This window comes from Protopterus annectens, chromosome 12.part0, assembly GCF_019279795.1.
Source record: "Protopterus annectens isolate FY-2018-M chromosome 12.part0, PAN1.0, whole genome shotgun sequence".
NCBI lineage: Eukaryota > Metazoa > Chordata > Ceratodontiformes > Protopteridae > Protopterus > Protopterus annectens.
Genome location: NC_056746.1, coordinates 1390002960 through 1390015336, shown reverse-complemented (window position 1 = coordinate 1390015336; position 12377 = coordinate 1390002960). Strand labels below are relative to the sequence as shown.

General features: G+C 38.1%; 1 protein-coding gene across 4 annotated transcripts in view; it reads right to left on the bottom strand.

Annotated features, from left to right (window-relative positions):
- The window catches only part of LOC122817233 (collagen alpha-1(XIV) chain-like), a 950064-nt gene that overhangs the window by 357041 nt on the left and 580646 nt on the right, over window positions 1-12377 (bottom strand). For all 4 annotated transcript variants that reach the window (XM_044090454.1, XM_044090451.1, XM_044090453.1 and 1 more), the window contains exons 19-20: window positions 11983-12125; window positions 8012-8141 (exon numbers count right to left, since the gene is read on the bottom strand). In XM_044090454.1, the coding sequence (XP_043946389.1) occupies window positions 8012-8141; window positions 11983-12125 (273 nt within the window). The remainder of the gene's footprint in view (window positions 1-8011; window positions 8142-11982; window positions 12126-12377) is intronic.

Sequence of the window (12377 nt, the reverse complement as noted above, 5' to 3'; positions counted from 1 at the left end):
TGGAAATCAGATTTTAACCCTGAATTTATTTGACGGGAAGTTATTTGGTGAATGAGATGACAAGCTGTATGTTTTTAGACACTGTGCTGGGTTTCTAAAGAAAGCATTAATCATGCAATGCAAGCACTTTCCAAAAGAAAGTCTGGCAGCTATCTCAGAGTAGTATGGCTATGAACTGCTAATGAACTGCTACCCAAAGTCAAGGGTTTGATTTCCTCAGCTTACGTTCGCCTACTGTGTGACACTGAACAAGTCAGTTAACCAGATAGTAATCTGTATGTGTGAAATTGGGCTAAGGTCTACAACATCTTCTTTGACCAGATGCCTAATAACTACCTATGGACTTATAATGCTGGCTGCAGAGACTTCAAAGCATTGCACCTTTAAGGCTAAGTCAGGCAGGCAAGCAAGAGTAATACAGGAAGGTAATGGGGATCAGTTAAAGCATTGTACCTTTAAGGCTAAGTCAGGCAGGCAAGCAAGAGTAATGCAGGAAGGTAATGGGGATCAGTTAAAGCGTTGTACCTTTAAGGCTAAGTCAGGCAGGCAAGCAAGAGTAAAGCAGGAAGGTAATGGGGATCAGATAAAGCATTGTACCTTTAAGGCTAAGTCAGGCAGGCAAGCAAGAGTAAAGCAGGAAGGTAATGGGGATCAGTTAAAGCATTGTACCTTTAAGGCTAGGTCAGGCAGGCAAGCAAGAGTAAAGCAGGAAGGTAATGGGGATCAGTTAAAGCATTGTACCTTTAAGGCTAAGTCAGGCAGGCAAGCAAGAGTAATGCAGGAAGGTAATGGGGATCAGTTAAAGCATTGTACCTTTAAGGCTAAGTCAGGCATGCAAGCAAGAGTAATGCAGGAAGGTAATGGGGATCAGTTAAAGCATTGTACCTTTAAGGCTAAGTCAGGCAGGCAAGCAAGAGTAAAGCAGGAAGGTAATGGGGATCAGTTGCAAGACGACAAGCTCAGGCCTACTACCTTTATTTCAAATTTGAAACCTTGGGATGAGAGGGTCAGAGGAGGATTCTCCAGTCTCTGGGAGCCTATCTGTGTCAGAAAGGCTGTCCATGAAACCTGACGGAGGAAAGGCAGAGTTGTTGTTTGCTAACAAGTTTACAGATTACAGATCACGTTACCTACTGAGTGGAAAAGGAGGCCCAGAAGAAGAACACTAACCTGTGGAAGCACTTACTACTTAACTATGTCTTGGGACACTGCCATAGCATTATGCTATCCCTGATTTTGGAGAATGTCCCTGATTTTATCTCATATCTTTTTCATGTCCCTTGTAAATTTTTTGATTTTATGCTATTCAACACTGATTATTACAGTCAGGCAATAAATAAAGACAAAGGAGTTTTGTATTTCTTACTCTGTATGTTGATGCAAAATCTATTGCTCTATTACTGCTCTTAGTGAATTAGAGCAATATTTGGGTTCATATTAGAAGAACGAAAACCCTAAACCTCGAACACTCACATGAGCGTAAATGCCAGGAATCGAAAGTGGGATTGCGGGGCCGTGTTACAGTGAGGAGTGGGATATTTGCCCTTTCCTCACTGTAGTGCGACCTCGGAGTTAGAATATATAGTTAGCGGGGGGTACAAGACAAATTCGATCACCGGCATTTTCGCTCATGTGAGAGTTCGCAGTTTAGGGTTTTTGTTTTTCTAATATGAACCCCAGTATTTAAAATTGTTCTTGCGCTGGGTCTCTGGCCATCATTATTTCTGGCTTCATCCTTGATTCTTGATTAAAGAAACTAAGAGCTACAAACACTACGTTTGTGGAATTAATTTACAAACATTACATGATTTGTGGGATTCATTGTGAAAATCTCAAGTGTATAAAGGACAGAATTTTAATGTCTGCCTTTTCTCAACTTTAATTTGTCCTTGTAAACAAATCTGAATTTTCAAACTATGAAGTAGGCTATAAAGAGACTGATTTACATCTAAAAGCACTGCAAGGATACTACAATATGTATATGTATATGTATATGTATATGTATAAGTATATGTATGCATGTATGTATGTATGTATATCTAGATATACATATTTAGTATCCCTCCACCCTATAATTGTAAACGCATGGCTTGTGGGGGGCTGTAACTGTATGTCTCTGAGAAACACACTTTAGTGTAATGCGAAGGCTGATACAACTGGCATTTCTTATTTGACAAAGGTGATGTACCTTCTCATAAGCAGTACATTCCTGTGGAACAGTACAGGTATGAAAGGAGGCAAACTTTGTGCTTGTTGTATTTTTTGAAACACAGTGAAGACAACCCATTTTTGGGTTTTTAAGTTGTTAATTAGTTATAATTTCTCAGCCTTGTAAATGCAAATGTGTTTAGTCAGGTCAGAGCAGCAAGTACATTTTTAATATACTTACAGTGCAACTACACAATTCAGAAAATGATAAATACTTTTTGGTTTTAGAACTTGAAAAATAAAAACATTGTTACTTTGTCCCTAAAGGTGAAGTTTTCCAGGATTTGAAATAGTATTACTGAAAAAAATGTACTGAGAGTTGTGACTTGGCGCTTGAAACTCAATTATTCTATTACCTCTGTAATTAAATGCATGACATAAGTATACTTTATAAATAAATATCCAGATTTGTTGTCAAAGTTATTAGAAAATGTTGAATATCCTGATTTGCTGGAAAACTTTATTAGAAAATGTAAAACTGGTTTGGAGATAAAATCCTGTGCTCACAGTATCCATTAATATGCCTTTATAGCCATTCGAATATCCCAGGTCTACAAGCATTCCATTGTGTCTGAATGCATATAGTAAGTAGCCATTCACCAGTGTTCCTAAAATTTTTTTGAAAGCAACTAGTTAAATCCTAAGCACATATATTTACCCTCTCTATCATGTCAGAAAAAAATTCCTCTTGTAGTTCAAAACACCTTTGTTGCAGCACTTTGCCTTGAGAACTATCTGTTTTGAACTTGACCCTGTTTCTTTTTTTTTTTTTTTTAATGTAGATTCAATGGGACAGATGAATTTCAGGAGCGCAGTCTCTAAAGATTGCCCTAAACATCAGCCTGAGTATAATTTCTGCAAGAGAAATGCCACTCCTCACCTACAGCATACAATAAATATTCTCTTGCTGAGTGAACCATTAATTTTTTATACAAATGTACAATTGTGCATGTGTCTGCTAAAGCAAGTGCAGACTACTGAATGAGAATACAGCTGTGAGAACATTCTGCCACGGAATGAGAATACAGCTGTGAGAACATTCTGCCACGGAATGAGAATACAGCTGTGAGAACATTCTGCCACGGAATGAGAATACAGCTGTGAGAACATTCTGCCACGGAATGAGAATACAGCTGTGAGAACATTCTGCCACAGAATGAGAATACAGCTGTGAGAACATTCTGCCACGGAATGAGAATACAGCTGTGAGAACATTCTGCCACGGAATGAGAATACAGCTGTGAGAACATTCTGCCACGGAATGAGTATACAGCTGTGAGAACATTCTGCCACGGAATGAGAATACAGCTGTGAGAACATTCTGCCACGGAATGAGAATACAGCTGTGAGAACATTCTGCCACGGAATGAGAATACAGCTGTGAGAACATTCTGTCACGGAATGAGTATACAGCTGTGAGAACATTCTGCCATGGAATGAGTATACAGCTGTGAGAACATTCTGCCACGGAATGAGTATACAGCTGTGAGAACATTCTGCCATGGAATGAGAATACAGCTGTGAGAACATTTTGCCACGGAATGAGAATACAGATGTGAGAACATTCTGCCATCACACATGGAACGTGCATGGGAAGCATTTAAGGTTTAGCTCTTTCACAGGAAAAGTGGGAGCAAGGCACAGTTTTCTCTAGAGATGGTAAAAAGATGTGCAAGGTATGAAGACAGTATTTCTACTTTTTTATTTATTCATTTATCTGTCTTTTTTATTTATTGAGAAAATCCAAATGGGCAAAAGTCCCATTTTCAGTGTAGACCTCTGGAGAAAGGCTCCACACAAAATACATTTTTACAATGAACAGTAAAAAGTTTAAGCATTACATTGTGGGCAATAAACATTGAGACATAAAAAGTACATTCATTTATCATATGCTTTAGAAGTAATATTAGTCTACATAAGTCAAAGACATGTTAACATACAACAGCTGCAGATACAAGAGCAATGATAACACATATAGGTTCAGTACATAAAAGGGTGGCCACAGTGGTGCAGTGGTTAGCGTTGCTGCCTCACAGCAAGAGGTTCTCCAGTTCGATCCTCAGCTGGGTAGCCTTCTGTGCAGAGTCTGCATGTCCTCCCTTGTGGTGGCGTGGGTTTCCTCCGGGTGCTCCAGTTTCCCCTCACATCCCAAAGACATGCTGTAGGTGGATTGGACACTCTAAACTGGCCCTAGGTGTGAGTGTGAGTGCGTGTGTGTGTGTGTGTGTGTGTGTGTGTGTGTGTGTGTGTGTGTGTGTGTGTGTGTGTTTGTGTGTGTGCCTTCTGTGGAAGGTTGGGTGCCGGGCTGGCAACTCAACACCGTAAAACTCCACTGCCAATCATGAGCGGACAGGTAATTCGCTGTGGTGACCCCTAACCAGGGAAAGCCGAAAGAAGAAGAAGAAGATGTATGCTGGCATAAATGAAGTTATATATCACTACAGAAGGAACAGAAGATAGAGGAGGAGAAAGGGTGTAAGCAGAAATAATCATGAAAAACATAAGTAGGAGAATGTTCAGAGAGGCTCAGATAACAGTAGGTGGGTAAGAAGGTGAAAAAAGGAAGGGGTATTAGTCAGGATTAGGATATAGGCTAGCTGGAGGTGCGGTAGTGTGGCTGAAAACAGAGAAAATGAGACAATGCACAGGCTAGGTGAGAGAGTGAGGGTGGCTGACAGGGACATTGGTAATGGAAGATAAACAGAAAGAAGTGTGGGTTTAGTCAGGATGGGAGAAGGAACCATGAGGAAGTTAGGCGCTGTTTTAGGTTGGGTTAGAAATGTGTGATAATATCATCTTATTTTAGGCTGGGTAGAATGGAGTGTCATTGTTTAGCAACATAAGTTGAGTAAAGCAAGTTGCCTGCACTGTTATGAGACTTCATCTCAGTTAGTGATATTTGTGCAGTTAGCAGAGATTCCTAGGAGGGAAGTAGTGTTTGAGGATGTTTTGTAGTGATGTCCAGCTGTCTGGTTTGTATATTATTTTGTGGGTAGTGAGCAGCTTAAAGTGGGTAAAGTAATTAGGGAGTTTGAGCTAGTGTTGGTGCAAATGATTTGGTTTGTTGGATGCAAACCTAGTTATTTTTATTGTAGCAAACCTCTAGTTTGTTTTTTAAGGTGGAGTGAAGATTTATTAGGTGGGTGCTGTGTACAGAAGTGAAGGGAGAAGGTATGATGTTGCTAAACAATTCCTAGAGGAGTCAGTGAGGTTTGTTTTGATGTAAGAATATTCTCTCCAGCATCTGGTGAGTTTTCTTCACGGCTTGGGTGATGTATCAATCATATTTTGTGTTATCATCAGTTATGACACCAAGAAGTTTTGCACTGAATATTATTTTGGTTGTGGTATTATTTGCTGATGTGACGCTGAAGAATTGTTTCTGTGCTAACAGACATTTGGATAAAAACAGCACTGATATGCTTTTTTTAGCATTTAAAAGTAGCTGGTAGTCATCTAGAACCTGGAATAGTCCCTACATATGAATATTACCTAACTAACGAGCTTTTTGCTTTTTAAAATATGTACCTCATTAGCTCTTACTATAGCAATAATACACAGTTAATGTGTAGGTGCTGCCATGATGCACTCATGACTGCTGTTATTTCCACATATGGGTGAAACCTGAGTGAACAAATATAGTGGAGTAACTATATCACAGCATAGCCCACATGCTAACCACACATTATTGCTGTTATGCAATTGTTGGAGTACTTGGGGGGGTTATTATTTTTTTATTACATTACTGTTGTGTTACTAAATGCTGTGTTACGTGTGTCACTGCAATATTAATGAACAAATGGATGTTTAAAGGCAGTGTCAGAATTTCATAGCTTAACTTTACCTGCAACTGAATTCCAGGTTTAAAGGAAATTTGTACTCATAGTCTCTCACCGTTGACTCCCACAATTTCATCTTCTATTTAAAATATATACATGTCATCAAATATTAACTTCTTACAGAGTGAAAACATTTTGTATTAAGAAAATAATAATCCTTAGCAAAACATGATGTAACAAAATATAAACCTCAGCAGCACTATAATGAATTCAAGGATATTGCTAAATTTAAGACTCTTAACTGTTGCCCCTTTACCCATGCTTAAAATGCAAACTCTTTTTAAAATATATGCATGTCTTTAAGCACTGTTCCTTTACTGTATGAAGAAATAAAGTATTTGTTATAATCCCATGCCGGCCAGATGGCACAAATGTAGGGCATCTGTTCATCATACCAGTGATCAGAAGTTAGGAATGGGCTTTGAACTCCTATATGCACTGTCCAGGGAACAGGATAAAGCAACCAATGGTCAGCTCTCCTATTCATGACAAAGAGTTTAGGGTGAATGACCTGTGGTGGAGACCAGAAGCCTTGCAGCTCACTGTTCACTTGGAGGATGATGAATATGCTTTTTTGTTGCAAATTGGTCTTCCTAGATAGGGACTGTGACCAGCCACTGCTACAGGATGGTGGTTCCCAACACCCTTAGGTCCTCTTGGCATCCTTGTTCCCTTCAAGAAATGTATCTGCAAAGCCATCGCCCAGAGATTTGGGTGCCCTGTCTGTTAAAGGGTACATGCATGATTGTATGTTAAAGACCTGTAGGGGTACCCACATACCCAGGACAGAGCAGATGAGAGGGAACCCATATTCCCAAGCAGAGTTTACTTCTTGAAATAATTGTTTTGAATTATATTCCACCAGTTTGTGTAGAATTATAGCTTCAGGCTGCAGTTTCTGAAACAATAAATATCAAGTTGGCTGAGGAAAGCAAGAAAGTTTGGTATTGTAAAGTTCTGAAGTTGGCAAGTGCTTCAGAAGACAAAATGAATCTAAATATTCTCTCTACAACAGTTGAACGTAAGGACTATTTTACTTTAAGATGCACTTTAATAAAACGAAGGATACTATGTCCTCATCCACTGCACATGGAACTAGATCTGTGAAAAAGAAGACAAGATTAATTATATGACAAAACTAGAACACTGGGCAGTGCAATAAAAACTAGAACTGCATAGAAAGTCACCACAAAACCTAAAATTATAATCGGAACCTATTCTGCTTTCTTCTCTTTACACTTAAATGGGATGTTGGATGAATTTGTACATGAAATCAATTAAACAAACTTAGTTTATGTTTACAAACTTCAAACTATCCAAAAAAGAATTCTGCTGAGTTCCCACTGTAATTTCAATGACTGCGAATGAAAGCTCCCGAACTGATATTTAAGTGTGACTGGGAAAAATATGTACTAAGAAAACTGCTATATCCTGGAAAATTTCCTTTTCTCCAAGGTACAGCATTCTTGGATTAGAATGTATAAGTAGTAAGGATATGTGGGCTTCAGGAGGATTTGTCCCCTGTAAAAAAGTGCTTTTAAAGTGTGGCAGTAAGTTTTGCATTCCACTGTTATTTTCCAGGAATCACACATTTTTTTATAGTTTGGACTTGTACTATTAAGTCTCACACTTTTAAAAGGGAACTAGATCCAGCCACACCTGATAATGGAAATGAGATGTGAACATATATTCCAGCAGGTCTGTGATATTTTTTTTTACTTTAAAAGAAGTTAACATTATAACGCATTATTTATATAAGCCATTTTTTAAAGAAAATCACTAAACAGTCCCTGAATGGTGCTCTGTACATTGATCTAGATGTGTTTCCACAAGCATTTCATCTTTTCCCACAACATTTATCAAAAGATCAGTTTACCAGTATGCAACAATAAAAATAACAATATAACAAAAAAAAAAAAGAAATAGGAAAAAAAGAAAAGATAGTCTTGTTTTCTCCTGCTTACATGTTCTGCCAACGATGAATGTGGAATTACTTTCGCCCACATCGTACACGGCAGTCACCCTAACCTTATACTCTGTGCCAGGCTCCAAGCGCTGCAACGTAGCTTCATTGCTCTTACCAGGGGCCATTAGCTGCAAGGAAGCATAAATCATTGTTACTGTTAATTGCAAACTATGCCATTCGTAACAGCATAAAAAGTGACCAAAGGGCAATGTTTAGAAATAAAAGGAAACACTTTTCGTACAGTATGCAGGCGCATTACTTCAAACAGATAAATACTTTATTCATCAGTACTTGCTTTATCCAGTTCAGGTTCACATGGGAGACAAGTGGCTATCCTGGTGCTAAGTGGGTATAAGGCTAAGAAATTTATTCTGGATATGATGTCCATTTATGCCAAGAAACAGGACACAAGGGCACACATGAGTGCATGCACACACACACACACACACACACACACACACACACACACACACACACACACACACACACACACATTTACACCTTATGTATTTTTATGGGTAATTTGGAAGATCAGCAATTTACCTACAGCATTTGCGATGTGTGAGGATACTAGAGCACAAACAACAAAAAAAAACATGCAAACACATGGAGACACACCTCTGAACTGTCAAAATTTTTGCACAAGGTACAGAATTTTGCCTCATATTTTTGTCTGTTCCTCATACCATTTGGTAGGTTTTTTTGACAAATTGAAGATTGAAATCACTAAATGATGCCATACATTTGAGTTTTGAACCTTATATCCTTCAGAAAATGCATGCTAACACAAATCCTGTTGTTCTAGTAACTTAGTAAGTTTATAAGAGCAGTAGTTAAAATCTGTCCCTATTTGTAAGACACAAGGTACCTGCAGCCAAAAAGTGAGCTGCAGGGATAAGTGGTATAAGGCAGCAGAGCTATTCACTTTGCCATTATGCCATTAAACAAACAGACAATTAGACACATTGTTTAAACAAATATCCATCAATGGGCTCTACCATGAGCAGCACAAGTCCTGAGATCCTGGTAACCACGTTTGCTTACAATTTTTGGAGTATAGTGATATAGAGACATCTTTCTGGAATTCAAATTAGCACTTGTTTCAATTAGTGGATATTCTGAATGTCAACATTCTTTCATGATGTTTGTTTCTATCTTATATTCATGTAAATATGATCCTTCAGAACCTAGTAGCAATTTGAACATTTAACTTTTGTCTGCCAGGAGTTACAGCTTTAAAGTAGCTGCCTAGCTACTTTAATTTTACTGCATGCCAGATGTAGATTTTATCACCTGTGACTGTTCACTTGCATTTTCCTTACTCAGCACTCCCTGCATCAGGTAGACTTCAGTTTTACTGATGGTACCTCTCACTTTCTTTCAATGTACAGAATTCTCAAAAATCTTCTCTAACATTAGATTTGAGAAGTATTGATTTTCTGGTGCAGAGCCTTGCTTATAGTTCAGCTATCACAGCTATATGTTATTGGGAAATCCTAGATTATGTTGATCTGTATTATCTTTGCTCTTAAAATCTTTTTCAGATTTGTCATTGCTGTTGTTTTTTTCTGTTTGTTTGTTTTTTTTAACTTCATGGCTACAAGCACACAGAGATCTTTGACCTAGGAAAACAAATTTCTTTCTATTTGCAAATACTTGATAGGGCTAGATGACACAATTTTTTATTTTTCTTTTCTTTTCTTTCTTTCTTTTTTTTTTGCTTATGACTTTCATTTCTTCACCAGGCTCTTCTATTCCACCTCACTTTCAGCCATTTTCTGGGTATCATCATTCCCATATCTTAGGTTGTTGTTAATATTCTTTCAGGCTGTTTTGATTTCAGTATCTTATTAATCTCTTTTCCTTCTTCTTTCGGCTGTTCCCATTAGGGGTCACCACAGCGGATCATCTGCTTCCATTTCTTCCTGTCCTCTGCATCTTGCTCTGTCACACCAACCACCTGCATGTCCTCGCTCACCACATCCGTAAACCTTATCTTAGGCATTCCTCTTTTCTTCTTTCCTGGTAGCTCCATCCTTAGCATCTTTTTCCCAATGTACCCAGCATCCCTCCTCAGCACATGTCCAAACCACCGTAATCTTGCCTCTCTGGCTTTGTCTCCAAACCTTCCATCCTGGGCTGACCCTCTAATATACTGATTCCTAATCCTGTCCATCCTTGTCACACCCAGTGCAAATCTTAACATCTTTAACTCTGCCACATCCAGCTCTGACTCTTGCCTTTTTGTCAATGCCACCATCTCCAACCCATATAACATAGCTGGTCTCAATACCCTCTTGTAGACCTTCCCTTTCACTCTTACTGGTACTCGTCTGTCACAAATCACTCCTGACACTCTTCTCCACCCACTCCATCCTGCCTGTACTCTCCTCTTCGCCTCTTTTCCACACTCGCCATTAATCTAACCCAGTATTTTGTATTATGTACTCTACATGTAAATTAAACAAAGTAGGGTAAAAATATGTAATGATGGATTGCTTTCCCAGTCTTGAAACATTTATTACTCATTCATTTCTAACTGTTGCATCTTGTTCTACATAGTATTTATTCAGGAGGTAAATATAGTTACTCTTAACACTTGGCATATTTTTTTTCGCTCTGAAGAGCAGTCAATAAAGCAAAACAAAATATTTTTCTGGAACTCCCTGGTTTAGTCTATTATCCAGTGGTTGTTTGCAATTTGATTTCCAATACTTCTGGAATTAAATGTCTGCAACTTCGTATATATACTAATGCAGAGATTGCACATCAGCAGGAAAAGGGCCTGTTCAACATACCTGCTGTACCCACAATTTAACACAAGCAACATCAGACTGCAGTCTAAGCATTAACTTAAAATTCAGCCAGAAGTGCTGTATGTGTGTGTGTGTGTGTGTGTGTGTGTGTGTGTGTGTGTGTGTGTGTGTGTGTGTGTGTGTGTGTGTGTGTGTGTGTGTGTGTGTGTGTGTGTGTGTGTGTGTGTGTGTGTGTGTGTGTGTGTGTGTGTGTGTGTATATATATATATATATATATATATATATATATATATATATTTATGTGTGTGTGTATATATATATATATATATATATATATATATATATATATATAGGGACCACTTCACTGAAAGCTCACTTCACTGAAAACTCATTTCTTTGAAACTCATTTAATTGAAAGTTATAAATGGCCTTTTCCCCACTGTAGTGCGACCCTGGAGTTAGTATATAAAGTAAGGGTGTGGGGGGGGGGCATAGCCCCCCACATATTATAAACATTTTAAACTATACACAGTGATACTTACAAGTGCAATAAATAACTGTTTCCAAAAGAGAATATATAACCAAGATATGTGGGGGGCTGTGTCCCCCCACACCCCCTTACTTTATATACTAACTCCAGGGTCACACTAACTTTCAATTAAATGAGTTTCAGTGAGGTGAGTTTTCAGTGAAGTGAGCTTTCAGTGAAGTGGTCCTAGTAATTTATTAAAGTCTGCTTATGTATATTTCCATTTTCATCTTGTGATTTTAGTCTTATTTTAGTTTATATTTTAACATGTTCTACAACCTATAAGTATTTTTCTGGCTTGATAAAAAATTCAAAATGGCTTACAAAGACCATACTGCTGTTATTTAGAAAACAAAATACTCAGAGAAATCAATACTTCAGCAGCTGAAAAGGGTAGAATGTTCTGAGAATAAATTAAATATTGTGTTCCTTTGTAAGAAGGAATGAACTGACAAATACAGAAAACACAGACAATGAAGTGAGTTGGTAAGATGGATTATCAGGTACAAAGAATGGAAGGACAAATAAGCAGAAATTGAGCAGAAGATAAAAGGAAGCAAGGTAGGAAAAGGAGGGAACAGGCATATGAAAATGAACATTTTCAGACTTCTAAACATTAGATTTATCGATATTTATCATAACTTGTACTGCAGTTTTAAGCTGTTACACAAATGAATTTCTTACTGTTTCGGCAGCTTGTGGATTTGAAGCAATGGCATAGGACACCCGGTACTGCTGCACTCGAGAATTGGGAGGTAACCAGCGAAGCTGTAGCTTGTCTGCACTCCTGCTCTCTATCACCACTTGGCTGGGTGGGCTTCTTGAAACTGAAACCATTAGAAAGAAGGTGCATTTGAGTAAGAGGTTATCAAGGACTTCTAACTTAACCAATGTCTAATGTCTTTCTTTTGCAGCCAAAATTCAACACATACCACTGGCTAATCTTAATGTATGAATTATTGTAACACCGTAAAAATGCTTTAATGAATTAGCTATACATATGCTAGATGTGTATTAGCATTATACAGAAATGCACTATCTGTGCATGGGTTAAAATATCATCCCATTGTATTCATCCC